Here is a 20,848-nt window from a genome sequence, read left to right as displayed (position 1 = left end):
GTTAAAAGTTTCAGATGACACGACTTGAAATGATTTATGAGCCTGGCCACCGACACACCGGTGGGAGGCTCATGTATGCATAACACCGTTCTAGGCATTGGTTAAATAAGTAGGGCTATAAAACTAAGATTCTGTTGACATCTTGAAGTTGGCACAGGATTAACTACAGGCTGCATAGATGCAAATAGTCAGACTTAGTCTCTTCATGTCCTACAAGCTGTTGCACAGAATGTTAGAGTGCTGGACACAAGGGAAGAGTCTCCTAAAACTAGCCAAGAGATAAGGAAATAGCGTATGTGTCCAGAATTGCTGCATGGGAACAGATTGATAAGATCATCACCCGCATGGATTCTGCCTCTCCATCTGTGTTGTAGCATAACATTGCTAAGTGTCCCCTTGACAAATTTGATAGAGCGATTGGGTAGAAATATATAGAATAATCCTGAACGTAAATACAGCCTGAAGCCTACAATAAGTACTTCACAATGATTGAAACAATACTGTAGAGTTAAAATCACCTGAAAGGAAAATCAAATTGCCACAACGCCTGTGCCTATATTTCATGAAGAAATGGCTTGGAAAGAAATGGAGAGATTGACCATCGTAGCCACCCCCCCCTTGAACTAAAAATCATAATTGAGTTTTGAATAATAAATATTGTGTAATAAAAGAATGCAAAATAGGTTTGGCTTTCAAGTAAAATGAAACATACATTTTAAGCCAACAATGACAACCGATCAGGAAAGATGGTGTTGCAATAACTAAGATAACTCATCAAAAAAATGCCAGGGACTTTGCCAGGTTCTGAAAGAATAGTCAGATGTTCTCAGATGAATTTGGAAGAGACATTAGCATGCTGAAGATGTTTCTTTATTTTAAAAAAATGGCTTCTTAAGTAACAAATTTGCATATTTGTTCTAGCAGTGCCAGATTAGTACTTCATGAAAATTCCCTACATGTATTCCTGATGAAGGGACACAGTAGCTAAGATGCTGAGCTTGTCAATCAGAAAGGTCAGCAGTTCGGCGGTTTGAATCCCTAGCACTGCATAACTGAGTGAGCTCCCGTTACTTTCCCAGCTTCTGCCAACCTAGCAGTTCGAAAGCATGTAAAAAACTGCAAGTAGAAAAATAGAGACTAACTTTGGTGGGAAGGTAACAGCGTTCTATGAACCTTGGCATATAATCATGATAGCCACATGACCACAGAGACGTCTTCAGTAATTCTGTAATCCTATCCTATCCTATCCTATCCTATCCATCCTATTCTATTCTATTCTTCTATTCTATCCTTTTCCAATAACCGTCTGCCTACTCAGATTCCTCTAAACTACTTGTTTAGACTGAAGAAAGTGCTTGGATAAGCAACAAAACATCTTAAACCAATCAAAAAACAAGTCCAATCTCTATGAACCAACTTCCAGACAATTCTATCTGGAGGACTGAGAATTTTCATCACCTTACTCTATTAGCTTTTCTCAAGGCAATGAAAATCTGGCTCTTTTCCCAGACATTGGGGTCACAATCTCAGGTGGGAATTCTATAATGAGGACATCTGTTGGATAGTTTGAGCTTTGATCCAAGTTTTGTTGATGTTGGCTTTATCAAAATTGCTATTTTCCAAAGCACCAGAAGGCACTACAAGAAATGATGAATGGAAACTAATCAACAAGAGAAGCAATCTAGAACTAAGGAGAAATTTCCCAACAGCGATAACAATTAACCAGTGGAATGGCTTGCCTTCAGAAGTTGTGGATGATCCATCACTGGAATCTTTTAAGAAGAGACTGGATAGCTACTAGTCTGGAATGGTATAGGATCTCATTAAACAGGGGGTTGGACTAGAAGACCTCCAAGGTCCCTGATGATGTTATGTTTCTTTTCCATTCTGTTTTTGGTTCCTGTCTATCAATAGTTTCTGATATAGATGGGCAGGCATAAACATTGGATTGACATATCTAACTAACTGACTGACTAACTAACCAACTATCTAAACAAACAAAACAAATAAACCAACAAATAAATAAATGTTATTTGACGGTGTGTAATTTTGGTTTTGTATACCGTATATACTCGAGTATAGGCCGACCCGAATATAAGCCGAGGCACCTAATTTTACCACAAAAAACTGGAAAAGTTATTGACTCGAGTATAAGCCTAGGGTGGGAAATGCAGCAGCTACCGGTAAATTTCAAAAATAAAAATAGATACCAATAATGTTTTTGAATATTTATTTCAAAGAAAAACAATAAACTAGCGGTGTATTCAATGAAATACTTCACTCACCTCATGATGCTGATGTCCCGCTGTGATGATGATGTCCCGTGCAGCCGCGGGAGCGATGTCCCGCCTCCTATGACACACGGCACAGTGATTCCTATCATTGGATCACTGTACCAGAGGAGGTGGGACATCGCTATGTGGCTGCTTGCCATAACAAGGAGGAGGTGGGACATCGTTGCAGAGCGGCAGGAGGGGGAGGAAGGGGAATCGTAAGACAGCCCTGCATTACATTAGAACGTGAGGAGGGGGGGATGGTGCGGTGCGCGCTGCGCGGCAAACTGACACAGAGGGAGGGGAAACTCACAGGGGCACTGGGCCATTCACGAGTGTCACCCAGTGGCATGGCCCCGCCCCTTTTTCTCCTCCATTTCGGGCACATTTTTCACTGACTCGAGTATAAGCCGAGGTGGCTTTTTTCAGCCCAAAAAGTGGGCTGAAAAACTAGGCTTATACTCGAGTATATACAGTAAATACTGGCTTGCTTAATTCGTACTTGTCATTCTGTACAATAGCACAAGCTACACGATGCTTGCAGCTTTACAATTCTCTCTAAAAGCTGCTGAGGATTTCAACCTGATTTAACCTTAGATGGGTAAATAAACTGTAGCTGTTGACCTGATTATCAAGTACATAATTATTTCTGAATGAACATATTAGGGCTCTTCCATGAACACAATTTAACCTTGTTACACTTTTTTTTTCTGTTGATCCATGTTTAATAGGATTTAATGCCATGGGGACTCACAGTACAGCATGCTTACATTTGAAAAGGGTGTTATAAGAATTTCAATATAAAGCAGACTTTGAAAAGGAGCTTGCATCTGGCACTAAATATCTTCTTATCTGCCAAGCACCAACACTACTGCTTGACCTTTTCAACAAAATTGCATTTTAAACTTATGATTTCCCTGTTTCCTTTTTGCATTTTTTTTAAAAAAAATGTCCTACAAGAATAGAATGCACAAGAAGCTACACAAACAACTTCAGTATGTTCTTTCAAGAAAAGATTTGAATGCTTCAAACATATGTATTAACTGCCAGAATATTACAAGGAAATTAGGAATTGAAGAGAATTTAGAGATGAGCTCAAATCATGTTATCCACAGATTGTGAATATTTTAAGAGCTTCAAAGAAAACCGATTTGGGGGGGACTTTTCCTTGTCATGCTGTGAAGGGGGAGAGATTTTCCTTGGTAGGTGGAAAATCCTGGTAGAAAATTGACAATTACCACAGAGATGTGGATTTATTTGAAGGATGTCCATGGAGATTCTCAGACATCCAGGTCATAGTTGTCCCAAAAGTGTTTTTTTTTTTCAAAAACTGGACCTAGTTTTTCCTTGAAGAGATTTTGCTTCCCATCCAAGAAGTTTCTTCATTCAGTCCTTGAATGAAGCTTCATGAAGACGGAATTCAATTCCTTCTTGAGGTAATAACACTAAAAGGCCATATAAGCACTTAAATGTGTGATATGATATTTTGATGTTGCTTTTAAGCTGCGCTGGACTTCAGGTGAGGTCATGGATATACAACTTGTATGTTTCCCAAGTTGGATACTAAATTTTAATATAGCCAGGGAGGTTGGTAGTTCTGTTATATGCTGGTAGTCTTCCATCTCCCATCCAGATTTAACAGATTAACAGAGTTGGAAGGGATCTTGTAGGTCATCTAATCCAACCCCCCACTCAAGCAGGAGGCACTACACCATTTCTGAAAAAATGGCAGTCCAATCTCTTCTTGAAAGTCTGAAGTGATGAAGCTCCCACAACTTCCAAAGGCAACTTCTGTTCCATTGGTTGATTGTTCTCACTGTCAGAAAATTTCTCCTTATTTCTAGATTGAATCTCTCCTTGGTCAGTTTCCATCCATTATTCATTGTCTGGCATGCAGGTGCCTTGGAAAAAAGCTTGACACTTTCCTCTCTGTGGCAACCCCTCAAATATTGGAACTGTCAGGTGCAACTTCATTTAATAATCAGGAAAGAAACCACTCAACCCCATTTGTTTGAAATTAAGTGTACTTTTACTAATTACAAATGATCAGTAGCGAAGCTAAACTGAATCTGGTTAATTAGGCGCGAAAGCAAAGAATATCATGTATAATTCAATCCCCTCCCCTTGGCACCCCAGTCCATAGTCCAATTATAATTCACCCAAATGTCAGGTGGGAGATATCTTCAAAAAACATCACCAGGATGGAATGCTGGACAGTTAACCTTGGCGGGAAACTCCCTTCCTCCACATGCGCAGTAAGATGGTCAGGTCAGCGTCTAGAATCTTCCTCCAGCACATAATGATTCCCTTCCCAAATACCATGCTCCCCCTTCCCCATTTCAATGGCAGCTGAAGCAGCAGCAAAGCAGAGGCTGACAGGAACACAGCGATCATGTCTCTCCTGGTCCTTCTCTTCACTAGACTAGCCATGTCCAGTTCCTGCAACCATTCTTCATATGTTTAAGTCTCCAGTCCCCTAATCATCCTGGTTTCTCTTCTCTGCACTTTTTCTAGAGTCTCAACATCTTTTTATAGTGTGGTGACAAAAACTGGATGCAGTACTCTAGGTGTGGTCTTACTAGGTATCCAGTATTCAACTGGTTCAGTTTCAATTGCAAAAAGGCACCGCAGAACATAGATATAGTATTTTTTTCTGTACTTTACATCGTAAGACCATCCAAAGCCTCTTTATTGATACTGAGATGAACAGCGAACTACCGTACTTGCTTTCATCTCGTTGCTTGACATATGAATCGCCAATGCCACAATTTCCTGTGTCAGGATTATCCTGACTGGGCAGGGAATCTTCTGTATATTCCCATTATATTATAAGAAGACTCTACATGGAGCAGAGAAGAAAGAATGCAATAGCAACTTTAAAAAATCAGCTTAGTTTGGAAAGATAGGGGCAATTGAGGAAGAAACTCAAGATAGCTTCACCTTGATTCTTTTTAGTATAAGCAGGAGGAAGAGAGAAACTCTAACAAGCTTTTAATGTTCTTTTAATTCAACAAAGTAACTCAATAACATGGGTGTTGAACTCAAGGCCCTGGGGCTGGATGTGGCCTGCAGTGTGCTTAGATTTGGCCGGTAGGACCACCCTGGAATCAGCAAAGGAGTGGGGAACAATGCCTCTGCCAGTGAAAACGGAGCTCAGGGGGCCACGTGTGGCCCCACCAGGCTCCATTTTCAGCCACAATGGCCTCCTGCAGCCCTCTGCCAGCGAAAATGGAGCTCCGTTTTCCCTGGCAGAGGGCTAGCAAAACAAACTAAAAACAAAGCAAAAGGAGAAAAGTCCCCCCCTTTTGCGTATGAGCATGCAAGAGGGGCAGGAAAGGAGAAAGGAAATGAGGAAAGACAAAGAAAAAAGGAAAGAGGGGAAGAGAGCAAGGAAGGAACAACAAGGAAAGAGGGGAAGGAAGGAGAAAGGACAATGAAGAGGGAAGGAAAAAGAAGAAAAAGAAGGAAGGAAGGAAGGAAGGAAGGAAGGAAGGAAGGAAGGAAGGAAGGAAGGAAGGAGATTATAATGAGAATGAATGAGGGTTTAAGGGAAGTCCTGTCTTAACCCTTGGTCACCACAGGCACCCCCAACATGAGTGATGCTTAGCTGGCCACACCCACCCTTCCCCTGCCACCAGTCCCGCCAGACCCCCCAAGGTCAAGCACAATCCTGATGCAGCCCTCAATGAAATCAAGTTTTACACCCCTGCTCCAGAATCATTTTTGTGGTATCTGCTTCTTGTCCTGGCTTATGTCAAAGGGATTGTCAGGGTTCCAAAGAACATCCAAGATTAAATCAGAGTCCAAGGCAAAGTATTGCTCTACGTTCCAATTTATTAAGAAAGTCATGTTGGCACATCTGAGAAAACCCGAATCTGAGCTTCCTGGTTTCCCCCACCCAATTGAAAGTTCATAATCTTGCCCCCCACACCCACAAGTCCATCACATGACCCAATCTTCCTCTGCCATGCTGGCAGTTCCACCCATCCAGTTCCGGTCAGGTGCAGAGGTGTAGAGACAAGGATGACCTTGGATTCTAGAAAGGAATTTTATTTTGACGACATCACATTCTACTCCTTACTATTCCTCCTCCCAATTCCCCACTAATGAAACAGCATATTAGTGTGGCAGGCCAAAGATCTCAAAAAGAACTGGCTGCAGACCTGACAGGGATAACACTACCCATCACCCAAGTAAAGTGAGAATCAATGAATATAGTCGCTTTCTTCTGCCAATTTTCCAAAGGGTTGTTCTAGATGAAAATCCCCCCCCCCTTAGGTGTTACCCTTGGGAGGATCAGACTATGATAAATCTTTTTACATTTTTTTAAATGTGCCAAATTTTAAAAAATGCTCACCTAAAAAAAGAGGTGGCTTAGTAACCATACCTTTTCTCTTCTTTCTGAATATTGTTGATAATAAAAATGCCATTTTGTTCTTTGCTTTTCAATACAAACTAAATCAGGAACAAGTCATCAAAACAGAAATTTTACAGCTCAGTCTCTGCAAGTATGCGAAGCATGAAAAAAGTCCAGCTGTTCATTTTACACACCCACAAACACACACCTTCACAAACACCCACTCACATCAGTGGTGGGATTCAATTTTTTTCCAAATTTTCTGTGAGCATGGCTTAGTGGGCATGGCAGGGGTAGGATACTGTAAAATCCCCATTTCTTCCCGATCAGCTGGCACTTGGGAGGCAGAGAATAGATGGGGGCGGGGCCAGCCAGAAGTGGTATTTACCGGTTCTCCAAACTACTCAAAATTTCTGCTACCAGTTCTCCAGAACTTGTCAGAACCTGCTGAATACCACCTCTGACTCACATCCATACACATATGCACAAACAAATCCTTACTAAAAATCAGTAAGGTATTTCGTATATAAAACCATACATCTGCAAATGTCATGCAACTCTTAACATAAAGATGCACAAAGAAATTCAGAACGAGTTGACACTTACCTGGAACTTTCATATTATGGGATAGAAACTGGGATTGGGGGGAAAAGTATGAGAATTATCATGTTCCATGCCTTGTTGAATTTCCTGTCGGGATAAATATTGATTAGTGATATTTTATCATTTTAATGGCCACAGAGGAATATCTTGATGAAATCTCATGTTTCATTTTCTGTTACTAGATTTTTAGCAAAGTTTCTGCAAGTCATAAATTAGGAGGAGAAAAAGAGTGAGAGGCTTCTAATAAATCAGGCTCATGAATAACTGTGCACGCTTCATCTGGGTGATTGATGCTCTTTTTCAGCTGAACGTTTCAGAACCTTCATTTCCAAATTAACATTTTATAACTTTAAACCTTATGAAAAATTTAAAATCTGGAATAAAAGTTTAATTTGCCCACTCAAGCTATCATATAACAACCATCTGAAATTTTCACCACCAAGTATTAAAATTGGTCGTATTATGGATAACGATCAAACAATTGGGGTGAGCGAACAGATTGGAAATCAAGTTCTTTTCAAAAAATCACTTCACATTTATAAATGTTGATGTGTGTAAGTGTGATGTATATGTGCATTATTTCTTTTGGCCTGTCTGCTGCGGCTTCATAAAAGAGACATATTGTCATTTTGTTAGCATTTTTCCTTCCTTTTTGCATTCTAAATCCATTCCTTTGGTAAATATTAAACGTGAAGTATACCAAACTCTGCATAGTCTATGGCAGAGTTCCCCAAACTTTCCAGGTTGGTAGCCCGGAGCAGGGGGTGGGAAGGTAGGGGAGAACTTATGGGTTTAACACTGATTGAACATTTCTTGGTCAGCCTAGTCTCTAATGAGAAAATCATCAAATATTGTTCCAAGCAGATGTGAGGGCTGGGAGCAAGCAACCCTGGAGTTGCTTTTATAGTAAACAGATCTAGGCCATTCATCCAGTTAGTTGGTTGAGTTGAGTGGGTTTAGTTTAGTTTAGTTGCTGTGGTGGTGCAGTGGTTAGAATGAAGTATTGCAGGTGAACTCTGCTCACTGCCAAGAGTTTGATTCTGACCAGCTCAAGGTTGACTCACCCTTCCACCCTACTGTAAACTGAAGACCCAGATTGTTGGGGGCAAGATGCTGACTCTGTAAACCACTTAGAAAGTGCTGCAAACCACTATGAAGGAATATACATGTCTAAGTGCTGTTGCTATTGGTTGCCCTAAAGAGAAAATGTGCTCTTCTTTAGGATATGTTTTAAATTTAAGAGACAGTCTGTTGAGCAGGATTCAGCAAGACATTTCCCCCAGATTCTCATCAAAATGCATATTCCAATATTATATAATAATTTACCATAAACACAGACATATTCTAAACATAAACTTACTACAAGCTATGAATACTTAAATGAGTAACGGAAGAAATAGCATCCTGATTAAAACAAGAGCATTTGATCGATGGTGCTTCTAAAAGTTCTACAATTGAACTAAGATTAAATTTTTAGGTTGTAATCAAATATAGCTTCTCACTTGGCCAGCAGCTGGCTCTGAGACATTATTGTTAATGTCCTTTTCTCCTTTAATACCTCTTTTCTCCTGTCTCAATGCTGATTCGGGAGACATTCAGTGTGCTTCTCTGACTTCTTGCTGGCTTTATAATTGATTCAGGTCTTCAGAATTTGGTTTCCATGTTCTTTTCCTGTTCTTTCATGAGGCCTATGACAATTCATCACAGCCAATTCATTGTGGCCAAGTCACCACGGCCAACTTCCCATAGCCAACTTGCCACAGCTGCTGTGGATTTCAGCTGCTGCTACTGCCGGTTCACTCAAGGATGTGCTGCGTACGTGCTGCGCCCTTCATGCACGATATGCGCACATGCACAGTACTAAAAATGCTTATGCACATAAGTAAAAAACAAGGTGGCGGTGCCCACGGCGCTACCGAGAGAACCGGTTCAGGGCCGTGGCAGGCCAAGTTACTACCTACTCGGCCGAATCAGGCCGAACCGGTAGGAACCCACCTCTGTGCCACAGGCCAACTCACTATGGCCAACTCACCATTGGAAAACCCACTGTGGGTCAAGAGTTACACTAATATCAAAGAAATGGTGGGATAGAATCACTGAATGATGTAAAAGGAGGGACAGGATGAGATCAGGGGTGGGAAGCTGGAGATTTGCATGGGTTCGGATAATCCTCTACCTAGAATTCTGCCCAGTTCAGTGAACCCCCAAATGTCACCTCTGGCTGGCCACACCCACCCTGCCCTGCCCTTCACACTTCACCCCACCCCTCCCAGGAGTCTCCACACAGCCTGTCAATCATGCCAGGTAAGTGCAGGGCCTACACAGAGGCTCGGGGAGGGGGGAAATGGGTCTATAAGAGGTTATAGAAGTCTAGAAAACAGGCCTGTTTCTGGCCTCCTGGAGGCCTCCAGAGTCCAGGAAAAGCAATTTTAGCCCTCCCAGAAGCTCGAGGAAAGCCTCAGGAGCCTGGGGAGAGTTAAAAACGCCCCCCCATCATGGTGCAGGAGGCCACGCCCACCCAGCAATTGGGCAGCAAACCCATTGCTGCAATTTTTTGAAGACCCACCCCTGGATGAGATGTGAATGACGACAAATAAAATATTTTAACATTTATTTTCAACAATTAAATTAAAGTGATACATTGTCCTGTGTCAAGTTGTCCCACAGAAAGTTGGCCGTGACGAGTTGTAATTTAGTAATTAGTAATTTAATAAATTTATATGCCGCCCAATCCCATAGGACTCCGGGCGGCTTATAAGTTGGCCACAGGGAGTTGGCTTTGGCGAGTTGGCTCATTTAATTAATTTAATTAATTCCACTTTCCCTGTGACCATCCTGGTTGCAATATCTACAGAAAACCTAAGAGACCGATGAACATGATTACTACCCGCGATGTATCGGATCCAGATTACCATTTCAGCTCATGGCGAAGTGTGTGTGAGCTTGGCAAATCCTTGAGCTGATCCCTCTGTAATTGGAAAAAAAAATAGGAGTTGTTTCTTGCACACTGAATTCAAGACAATAAAAGGGATTCTCTAATATTTATGAATAACCCTCCTAAAGAAAGAAAGAAAAAGAAATCTGGAGCCCGATTAGCTCATTTTCTGTCTCCCCACCACCACCATTTTCCTTTCTTCCTGCAAAAACTTGTGAAAAAGGTTATGCCTGCATATAAAATGTTTTAGTCTGAAAAAAAAGATGCTAGCAGACCCCCTCTAGCTGTGCCTTGTAGTCGTACTAAAAAAAGCTTTCTTGATTTATTTTGATGATAGAGATTTATCTAACCCTATGTATCTATTGCATGGCCCCTCTCAGGAGTTTCACCTTGACAGCGCTCAAGGTTGAATCAACCTTCCTTCCTTCCTTCCTTCCTTCCTTCCTTCCTTCCTTCCTTCCTTCCTTCCTTCCTTCCTTCCTAGGATCCAGATTTTTTTTTGGGGGGGAGCAATACGCAAATATTCCTATTTTAATATTTTAATGTAAAATATTTTATTAATAATGTAAAAATAATAATTTTGGGGGGCAATACGCGGTGGCTCAGTGGCTAAAATGCTGCGCTTGTCGATCAGAAAGTTTGGCGGTTTGGCGGTTCAATCCCAAGTGCCGCATAACGGAGTGAGCTCCTGTTACTTCTCCCAGCTTCTGCCAACCTAGCAGTTCGAAGTCTGATAAGAAAACGCTAATAGATCCCTTGAGATATGCCTTGCAGTCATGCTAAAAAAAACTTCCTTGGTTTATTTTGATGGTGGAGATTTATCTAATTTATCTATTTATATCAATGCATGACCCCTGTCAGGAGTTACATCTTGACAAGATTCAAGGTTGACTCAGTCTTCCATTTTTCCGAGGATCCAGATTTTGGGGGTCAAAAAGGGACGCAGTGGCTCAGTGGCTAAGACTAAAGGTCGGCAGTTCAAGGGTTCAAATCCCTAATGCCACATAACGGAATGAGCTCCCGTTCCTCAGTGGCTAAGACTAAAGGTCGGCAGTTCAAGGGTTCAAATCCCTAATGCCACATAACGGAATGAGCTCCCGTTCCTTGTCTCAGCTTCTGCCAACTTAGCAGTTCGAAAGTGGAAAAATGCGAGTAGAAAAATAGGAACCATCTTTGGTGGGAAGGTAACAGTGTTCTGTGCTCCTTCGGCATTTAGTCATGACATCACAGAGACATTTTCTGCTAGCTCTTCGGCTTTGAAAAGGAGATGAGCACCGCCCCCTACAGTTGGGAACGAGTAGCACATATGTGTGAGAGGAACCATTACTTTATGGGTGAAAGCTTTCTTCAAAATATTAATACATTCATTCTACATATAAAAAGGATTTTCTTTAACCAAAGAAATTTCTTTATCATTACTTATTTAGTGTCTGTCTGTCTGTGTGTGTGTGTGTATGTTTTAGTAGATTTTCACGGGTGTAGGTATGCTGGTCTGTTGTATTCGGGTCTTTTCCTGTGTATAAATTCCATAGATAGATAAATAGATAGATAGATGGATGGATGGATGGATGATAGATAGATAGATAGATAGATAGATAGATAGATAGATAGATAGATAGATAGATAGATAGATAGATAAATCCACCACAGGATCTTGAAAAATGGAGTTTGCATTTAGGATATGATTTTATATGTGTGGTCTTCAAAAGGCTGGATACTTCACATGGAATCCTAATTCATCTTGTCACTGGCGTCTCACTGTTTTGAGTTTGTTACTTCCAAAAATATTCTCTGCAGCCAGACAAGACACTGTGGAGTTGAGACTATTTGCGCCACAGCTGATCAAATATTTAAAGGATGGTTGACTTCACCTTGCCTCTAATAATCCTACTTGGCAGCTCACCAAGCTGTATTGTGTTTTTGTTTTTATATTTTTTTTCATTTTGGTTTTTTTAAAGAATCATGTATAGATAAAACATTTAATTTCACTTTCTTTTTTCTTTCTCCTCTCCCTCCCCCTCTCCCTCCTCCTCCTCCTCTCCTTCTTCTTCCCTCCTCTTCCTCCTCCTTCTTTCTTCTTTCCTCCTCCTCCTCTTCTTTCTTCCTCCTCCTCCTCCTCCTCCTCCTCATCTTCTTCTTTCCTCTTTCCTCTTTCCTCTTTCCTCTTTTCTCTTTTCTTTTTCCTCTTTCCTCTTTCCTCTTTCCTCTTTCCTCTTTCCTCTTTCCTCTTTCCTCTTTCCTCTTTCCTCTTTCCTCTTTCCTCCTCCTCTCCTCCTCCTCCTCCTCCCCCCTCTTCATTCTTCCCTTTTTCATACTCCTCCTCCTTCATAAATTAGCAGTTTTCTACAATACAAATTATTCTACAGTAGCCAAATTGAGGCAAAAAATGAACATAATTTCCTGAACAATAACCAGCAGGGTTCTGAAAAGTAAATAAATTCAATGTTTTATTATAGCCTCATTTACTGTCAATACAATTTTGGTAAGTTCTGGCTCACCATATGACCAAAGTGGTGGAGCGGGAAGAATTAAGAATAAATAAAAAATAGTTGTCAACACCTTTGTAAGAGAGCTGCCTTATCTCCAGAAGACATCAAATTACATTTTTTAAAATAAATATGACACCTAAAAAGAAAAAGAAAAAAGCACTCACAGAGCTGCTTGTTTTTTTTTTCTAATTTTAATCTTGTTTAGATTAAATCACACTTTATTTTATCAATTTCTATCCAGTAAAGATGCATTTAAATTTCCACTTCTTTCACCTTCCAAATAGAATTCATCAAGTTGCCTGGGAAACTTGCCACTTTATTCGAAATAAGCAAGTTTCAGCCATATGTTTTGTTCAGCTCTGAATCAAGAGATATTTAGCAATTAGCCCGTTTGTTCAGATAAATAAATAAATGCACGTTTTAAATAATCGGCTGTATAGAATGTTATAACGTATCCACTTCATGCACTCACTCACCCATCCCTCCGCTTTCTAAATAGTAATGTATTTCATGTGACAATGAGAAACAATGGTTCCAAAATTGGTTGTTTTCAGTAATTTTGTGGATTCTCAATGCTTTTCATTGACCATTTCCATTCCATTGGCCAATTATTTTGGTTAATCAGGGTTGGCAGTTGCATAGAGTAACCCCATAAACAGTTTCTTAGAGAGGTACAGTGTTCAGCCCTGCAGCCATTTTATTTTTGGATCTTTGGCTTGCCACACTTCTATTCTACTATGTTGTTTTCTATAGGGAGAATGTGGAGGGGGGATAGTATGGAGTAGAATGTTATGTAGTAAAAAGTAATCCTTTCTAAATTGCCAAGGTCATCCTTTGTCTTGGCACCTCTGCACCTGACCGGAACTGGATGGGTGGAACTGCCAGCATGGCAGTGGGAGATTGGACCATGTGATGGACTTGTGGGTGTGGGGGCAAGATCATGAACTTTAACTTGGGTGGGGAAAACTGAGAAGCTTCAGATTCGGGTTTTCCCAAATGTGCCAGCAGGATCTCTTACTAAATTGGAACTTTGAGCAATACTTTGCCTTGGACTCTGATTTAATTTTGGATGCTATCTGGAAGGCTGACATGAACCCGAATCTGAAGCTTCTGAGTTCTTCAACTTTTTCAAGAGGCAACTGGACTTTCTGGTTTTTTTTTGGGGGGGGGGGAGATGTTTTGCTTCTCATCCAAGAAGCTCCTTGCAGGCTCCTTTACAAATTCCAGGCTCTATTAAAGTGTCAAGTTGAAGTCTATGAAGAGTCTCAGTCATCCAGATCATGGTTGACCCAAAGGTGCTTTTTTCAAGAGGCAACTGGACTTTCTGGTTTTTCTTTGAAGAAAAAATTGGTTTCGCTTCTCATCCAAGGAAAATTTGGTTTGCCTTTTCACTGCAAAGGACCAGCTGTCTGCAAGGAATATAAATCCTTCCATTCCCCACCATCCAGTCAGAGCTGAAGAAGCTTCTTGGATGAGAAGCAAAACATCTTCAAAGAAAAACCAGAAAGTCCAATTGCCTCTTGAAAAAGCACCCTTGGGACAACCATGACCTGGATGACTGAGCATCTCCATAAACTTCAACTTGTCACTGTAATGGATCCTGGAATTTCCACTGTACACAATGATTGTTGTAAATCAAGGCTTCCAATGGACTTACCCAATGTTATGCTCTTTTTTGTGGCAGTCATTAAATGAATGCCACAGTCATTAAGTGAGCCAATGCGAGTTTATTGCCAGAAACATATTGTACAAGACCAGACTATCAGAAAAAAAACTATCCTGGCATCTTGTTATCTATTTCATTAGGGAAAAAGATATGATTGTGTTATATTAAATCTTCAAAACTAGTCCAGCACATTGTATGCAGTTTTCTCTGAAAAATTAGGGCAAATGTTTTGTGAACAAGAATTATAACTGAATAACAACCAGGGTTCCAGTTATATAGGTAATAAAATGAATAAGCTAGCTGTCAGTTCTGGAATCCACCTTCTTCTTTGGAGCTTCAGGGATGGCACATTTAGTGCTTGGGAAAATGGGAGAGGGAATTATAAGAAGCTGGTCAGTGGAGGGTTTCTGCTGGTTCGCACTGGATCGGGAGAACCGGATGGTGAAATTTACCAATCCGGTGAGAGGAGGTTCGACTGGTGGACCCAGAAGTAACTTCTGGAACGGCTGCCCCGGCCCTGTCTCTACTCGCTCAGCCCCGCCCGTCTGGAAGCCGCTCCATCGCTCGCTTCCCCCGCCCATCCGCACTATCCTAGCCCAATTCGGTGTCAAGTCCCATACCTGGGAGTGGAGGTGGTGGACGGAGAAACATAGAGAGGTCCATCCACCAGTCAGCAGCGGTAAGCTAAGGAGTTTTCTCCTGGATTCCCCTCTGTCTTGCCTCCTCCGTTCTCCCAAAATTCTTTCCCCAGAGGGTGGTAGCTTTCTACTGGATTCCTCTCTGTCCTGCCTTCTCTAATCTTCCTAATTTCAGCCCTTAAGCCTCCAGTTGTTTATTTTGGGGAGGTTTTCCCCTCTCTTCCCCACTTCATAGGAGTCCCAAAAAGTTTTGCCACATGGCTTGGGGTTGGTGGTCATGTGACTGAGTGTGCATGAGTGATGTCAAGTTGGCCATACCTGCCTGGTCACATGACCAGGCCCACAAAATAGGCCACACCCACAGAATAGGTTCTAAAAAAATTGAAACCCACTACTGGAGCCGGTGGAGGATTAGCCATAACAATAATCCCTTCTCTGGGAGTCAAGGACACTCAGCCTGCACCTGGATGGGGAGTGACGGGGGTTGTCTCCAGTTGGGATGATGAAATGATTGGGCCATGTGCTGGACCTGTGGGTGCAGGAGATGGATCTTTACTTTCTTTTTGGATGGGAACAAAAATGGAACTTTCAGAGTCAGGTTGACCCAGATATGCCGATAGGACATCTCTGTTAAAATGAAACTTTGAGGAATTGCTAGAAGACCAGAATTGTCTTTCGTGGGAGGTGTTACTTGGAACCTTGACACTAGCTATGCTTACATTTTGTGCTTTTTTCCTGTGTAACATAATCCTGTGTAAATGAGGATACATTTCTCAGTAATGACTAGTGGTGGGCTTCCACCGGTTCGGCCTGGTTTGACCGAACCAGTATTCGTTTGGTGGCCTAGGTTGCTGGAACTGGCAGTGACCCAGGCCTGCCACGCCCCTGAATTGGTTCTCCCAGCAGTGCTGTAGGCAATGCCATCTTGGTTTTTTTTGCTTCTGCGCATGCCCAGAGCATTTTTTCCTGCACTGTGCTTGCGTGACAAAGTGCTTGTGGTGTGGCCAAGAACGAACTGGCAGTAGTGATTGCCAAAACCCACCCCTGGTAATGACATACTGATTTTGTACCTAATTTAGATAACTAAGACTTCTGTCAATTGAGATTTTAAGTCATGAGGGGAGGGGAAGCAAATTGACTTCTTATCAGCTTTGAAATGCTTTTGATTTAGTCATTACTTCTGGCAAACTATTCATCATTTCCTTCCTTCCTTCTTCCCTCCCTCCCCCATTCCTCCTTCCTTCTTTCCTTCCTTCCTTCCTTCCTTCCTTCCTTCCTTCCTTCCTTCTTTCCTTCCTTCCTTTCGTGATTTATAGGCTCTCAGCGACCAACCATCCTTTGACTCCTCAATGCGATATGGACCTTAGCACCTCTGAAGAATTCTACCAAGCTGTTCACCATGCTGAGCAGACCTTCAGAAAAATGGAAAGCTACCTGAAGCAACAGCAACTCTGTGACGTTATTTTGATTGCTGGGAACCGTAAGATACCTGCACACAGGTATGTATTAAAGTAAAAGAGTCATCAGGAACATTTCTTAGGCAGGAGTGAAACAAAACCAAATGCAATCGCACCTCATTCTTGAAAGTACGCCATTGTATTTTTTAAAGTTGTTCAATTCTTTAAGAACATCTTCCTCTTAACAAACATATAATGGTGTAAGCCTATGAGTATGAAGAGTCAGTGTGGGATATACTTACCTTCCCTACTGGTTCGCAAATGTGGAAGTTCACAAACTTCACTTGCACACCAGAGGTGGTATTCTGGTGGTTCGCCCCAGTTCGGGCGAACCGGCAGCTGCAGGAGGCTCTGCCTACACACCCAGACGTCATCACGGATGCTCTGCACATGTGCAGAAGTGCCCCACATGCGCCCTTCCGGTTCTGGACTAGTAGCAAAGGTAAGAGGATTTCATGCCTGTTGCACATGCCATCTTCGGTCCATGTGCAACACCTTCTACATTATGTAGGGGTGGGTGGCCGGAACCTCCCACAGCTGCCGCCACTGATTCACCCAAACCAGAGAGGACTGGCTGAATATCACCTCTGTGAAGTGTGATGATCTGATCGTTGATATGATGGTTTTAGTTCCTACCTTGACATTTTATTTAACTATTTGTGTTTTTATAACTAAGGTTCAATGTTTATTAATGGTCCACTATAACCACAACAAGAAGCTTGCTTGATTGGTAGAGGACAAAATTCTAGCTAAGATAAAAATTGGAGAGAAAAAGGTTTAAACTATGTAGTAGAATTTATATAGCTCTCTATATATTTTTGTCAGAGCCGAGGTGGCGCAGTGGTTAAATGCAGCACTGCAGGCTACTTCAGCTGACTGCAGTTCTGCAGTTCGGCTGTTCAAATCTCACCGGCTCAGGGTTGACTCAGCCTTCCATCCTTCCGAAGTGGGTAAAATGAGGACCTGGATTGTTGTTGGGGGCAATATGCTGACTCTGTAAACTGTTTAGAGAGGGCTGAAAGCCCTATGAAGCGGTATATAAGTCTAACTGCTATTGCTATTGCTATTGTTTGAAGACTGAACATATTTGAAGCCACACTGATTGTCACCTTTGCACAAAAGCAAAGGAGCCTTAAATATTTTCTTTCTGTATTTCTTTCATCCCATCTCTATGTATCAGATTTTTTTTTTCAAAAAAAACCCTAGCATTTAAGTTTTGTCAGACGCACTTTGTTAATAAAGTACTTATTTTGCCAACTAAGTTCTATATGAAAAATGCAAATTCTGTTCTTTTAGCGCAAAGTTGGTATATAATGGGAAGATGGATTTTCATCCGTATCTTGACTGAATTTGATTTAACAGCTATTGCAGTTCAGTAGCAATCAGAACTTTTCGGACCAATAAATGATAAGGGTCGTATGTTTGCCTCTGAAATAAAGCTGAATGACACAGTTCATCGTCACAGTTAAAGATGCAATTGCATGGATAGTCTATTTCAGATTTCCAGGTCATTTGAAAGCATGCTTTCTTTTTGGAATAGCTAACACATATATAGTATATTAGCGGTATGCATTTTTGGGGTTTGGTAGCCCAGCTGTGGGGAAGGGTGTAGAGATGCAGTCTGTTCCCAATGTGCACATGCATAGAGCTGCCAGGAGAAGGCCTAGGTCAGAACAGAAGGTCACAAAAGCTGATCACATGACCCCCTGGAGACTGCAACCCTCATAAATATGAACCAATTGCTAAGCATCCAGAAGTAGATTGCTACTGGTTCAGCCCAGTTCAGCCGAACCAGTAGCAGTGGCAGGAGACTCAGTCCACCCACCTGGACGCTTCTGTTCATGTTCAAACACACATGCGGGTATGAGCGAACTGGTAGTAAACCGGTTAGCAGCCCACCATTGATGGGGATGCTGCATTGGTTGTAAGTGTGAAAAAAGGTCACTTTTTTCAGCGCAGTTGTAACTGTGAACGGTCAGTAAATGAACTATTGTAAGTTAAGAACTACCTTGTTATCTCCTGATAAAGACAATTGAGGCATTGAATGCTCTGGAGAGTAGGAAGAAATTTTGGTTTTCATATTGTTCCAATTTGGGCACAAATCACTTCAGTTTGGGAACTAATCAAGGAACATATGTGGAAGCAGAAGGTTTGATTAAATGTCTTCTGGAAAAGTTAAAACTGGTTATATTTATAATCCAATTCAATGTTGGAGTCAAAAGCTTTGGACTCCACATATGCAGCAATCTATGAGAGAGGCAGGGTTCGTGAGTTGAGTCTATTTCTTGTAGAATTTATTCTTGTGAAGTAGTAGTGATTAGAGGGGGGAAATATTTAAAATACAATTGACGTAGTGTGTAGTGATTCTCAATCATCCAGGCCATCTGTTGTGCTTTTAAATTGTTCGTATTGTCTGATTGTTTGTCTTACTTTTTGTAATTTCCCCTCCCTTGGCTTTTGTTCAGCCGCCCTGAGTCCCTTTGGGGAATAGGGCGGCCTACAAATTGAATAAACTCCAAACTCCAAACTCCATCGTTATCCCAAAGGTGCTTTTTATGAAGAGAACTGGACTTTCTTGTTGTTGTTGTTTTTTTCCTTTTGAAGGCATTTCACTTCTCATCTAAGAAGTTTCTTCAGCTCTGACTGGATAGCGGGGAATGGAAGAATTTATATTCCTTGCACGCAGATTCCCAAATGCTTCAACAACCCTCTAAAAGGATGCAAATAATCAGCTATCTGCAAGGAATATGAATCCTTCCATTCCTTCCATCTTTTTTCAAAAGAAAAAAAAAAAACCAGCAACTGTCCAGTTGCTGCCTGAAAAAAACCCCTTTGGGATAACCATGACCTGGATGACTGAGAATCTTTACAGACTTTTAGCTGTGCAATTTGGGATGAACACCCTTTGAATGAGGTGGGAGTAGGAATGGATTTCCAGGGAAAAAAATTGCAGACAGTTTTACCACAGGAATCATTAGCACCACTCAGGCCACCCCGAAGACACAGATAAACCTCCAAGTGCTTCAACGATCCTCTAAAGGGATGAAAATGGCCAGCTGTCTGCAAGGAATATAAATCCTTACATCCCCTACTATCCTGTCAGAGCTGAAGAAGCTTCTTGGGTGAGAAGTGAAATATCTTCAAAAGAAAAAACAACAAGGAAGTCCAGTTGCCTCTTGAAAAAGCACCTTTGGGACTATTGACCTAGGCTACTTAACCAAAACTAACCATTTCCTCCGGTCCTTGAAAGTTCTGAATTCAAGAGCACATGATGAATTCAGGAAGATTTCCTGAATGAGATTAATTATGAGGCACTATTAAATAATAAGAAAAAGTGAGAGAACAATGCAGACGTGAAGAAGTGATGCTGCCTGATGATTGCAGTGTTGGAAGAAATCTGGGTTCAGTTCCAAGCGGGGAGAAAGATACTGGAAACATGGTGGCTGTTTGGAACGATGGTTTTAATGGTGAACAGGATCACGTGCCTTGAAGATGTTGGGTGAAGAAGAAAAAAAAAGGGAAGAGATGCTGAGAGTTCTTGAGTTTTATGCCCTCTCTGGTCTTTTGAATTTGAGCTTGTGTTCTGATTGGTTGTCAGACTCCCATGGGGCCACGCAGGGGCAACTCTATATGCTGTTCTGAGTGCCAGGCTTGGTTGAGCCTTGCTGGGTGATGTAATCTTCCCAGGTGCCATGTGGTGAGATGGGTAGAGGGCTAATCCTACCTTTGTTGGATCTTGGGTGAGGGCATTTGCCTATGAATAGACCTAGCTATCTCTTTATCTCTTAAGTGCGGACATCTGCTGTGGGCTATTGAGGAGGGTGGGGGCTATTAAGAATGAGTCTGCTTTCTACCTCTAAAACAAACCATGTTTCTCCATTTCTCATCCAAGGAAATATAATATTCTGCCTTTCTAATATTTCCTAGAATGTTTCATTCTTCTAGCAGAGGGCTAACTTCCTACAGCAGCTTCACTTGTCAAAACAGAGATAATGCTATAAAATGCATGAAAAGTTCAGGCATTTACCTGCTTTCAAGTCTATCGCATAAGAAGCATAATCAGAACACAACAGAAAAATCTGGAAACTTTCTCCATTGGGACTGATTCTATTATAGATCGTAATGATCATTTTAGATTTTTTTTCCCCCACTAGCCATGAACATCCTTAATGGCCGAGTTTATTTTGTAGAGAAAAGCACTTAGGCTACCTTTCATTTTGCCAATGACAGCTGTGTCTTTATTTTTCTTTTTTTCCAAGGCAGAAGGAAAATGGGAATAGTAATATAATAGAAAGGTACTTCAAGGTACTTTGTCAATTTCCTGAAATTTGGTTTTATGCATATAGACAAAAATTTTCTTTTTCACCAAATGTTTTTATCTTTATAATCTATCTTTTCAAAGAGTTTCATTTTCGCTCTTGTTCAGCTTG

General features: G+C 41.4%; 1 protein-coding gene across 1 annotated transcript in view; it reads left to right on the top strand.

Annotated features, from left to right (window-relative positions):
• The window catches only part of KLHL1 (kelch like family member 1), a 138,793-nt gene that overhangs the window by 15,311 nt on the left and 102,634 nt on the right, over positions 1-20,848 (top strand). The window contains exon 2 of the mRNA XM_087726320.1: positions 16,278-16,460. Coding sequence (XP_087582446.1) covers positions 16,278-16,460 — 183 coding nt within the window. The remainder of the gene's footprint in view (positions 1-16,277; positions 16,461-20,848) is intronic.

The sequence above is a fragment of the Thamnophis sirtalis genome, unplaced genomic scaffold, assembly GCF_051295495.1.
Source record: "Thamnophis sirtalis isolate CommonGarterSnake01/CBP01778 unplaced genomic scaffold, rThaSir2_p1.2 scaffold_12, whole genome shotgun sequence".
NCBI classification, from domain to species: Eukaryota; Metazoa; Chordata; class Lepidosauria; order Squamata; family Natricidae; genus Thamnophis; species Thamnophis sirtalis.
Note: the sequence above shows the minus strand (reverse complement) of the source record. Positions and strands in the feature narration are given on the sequence as shown.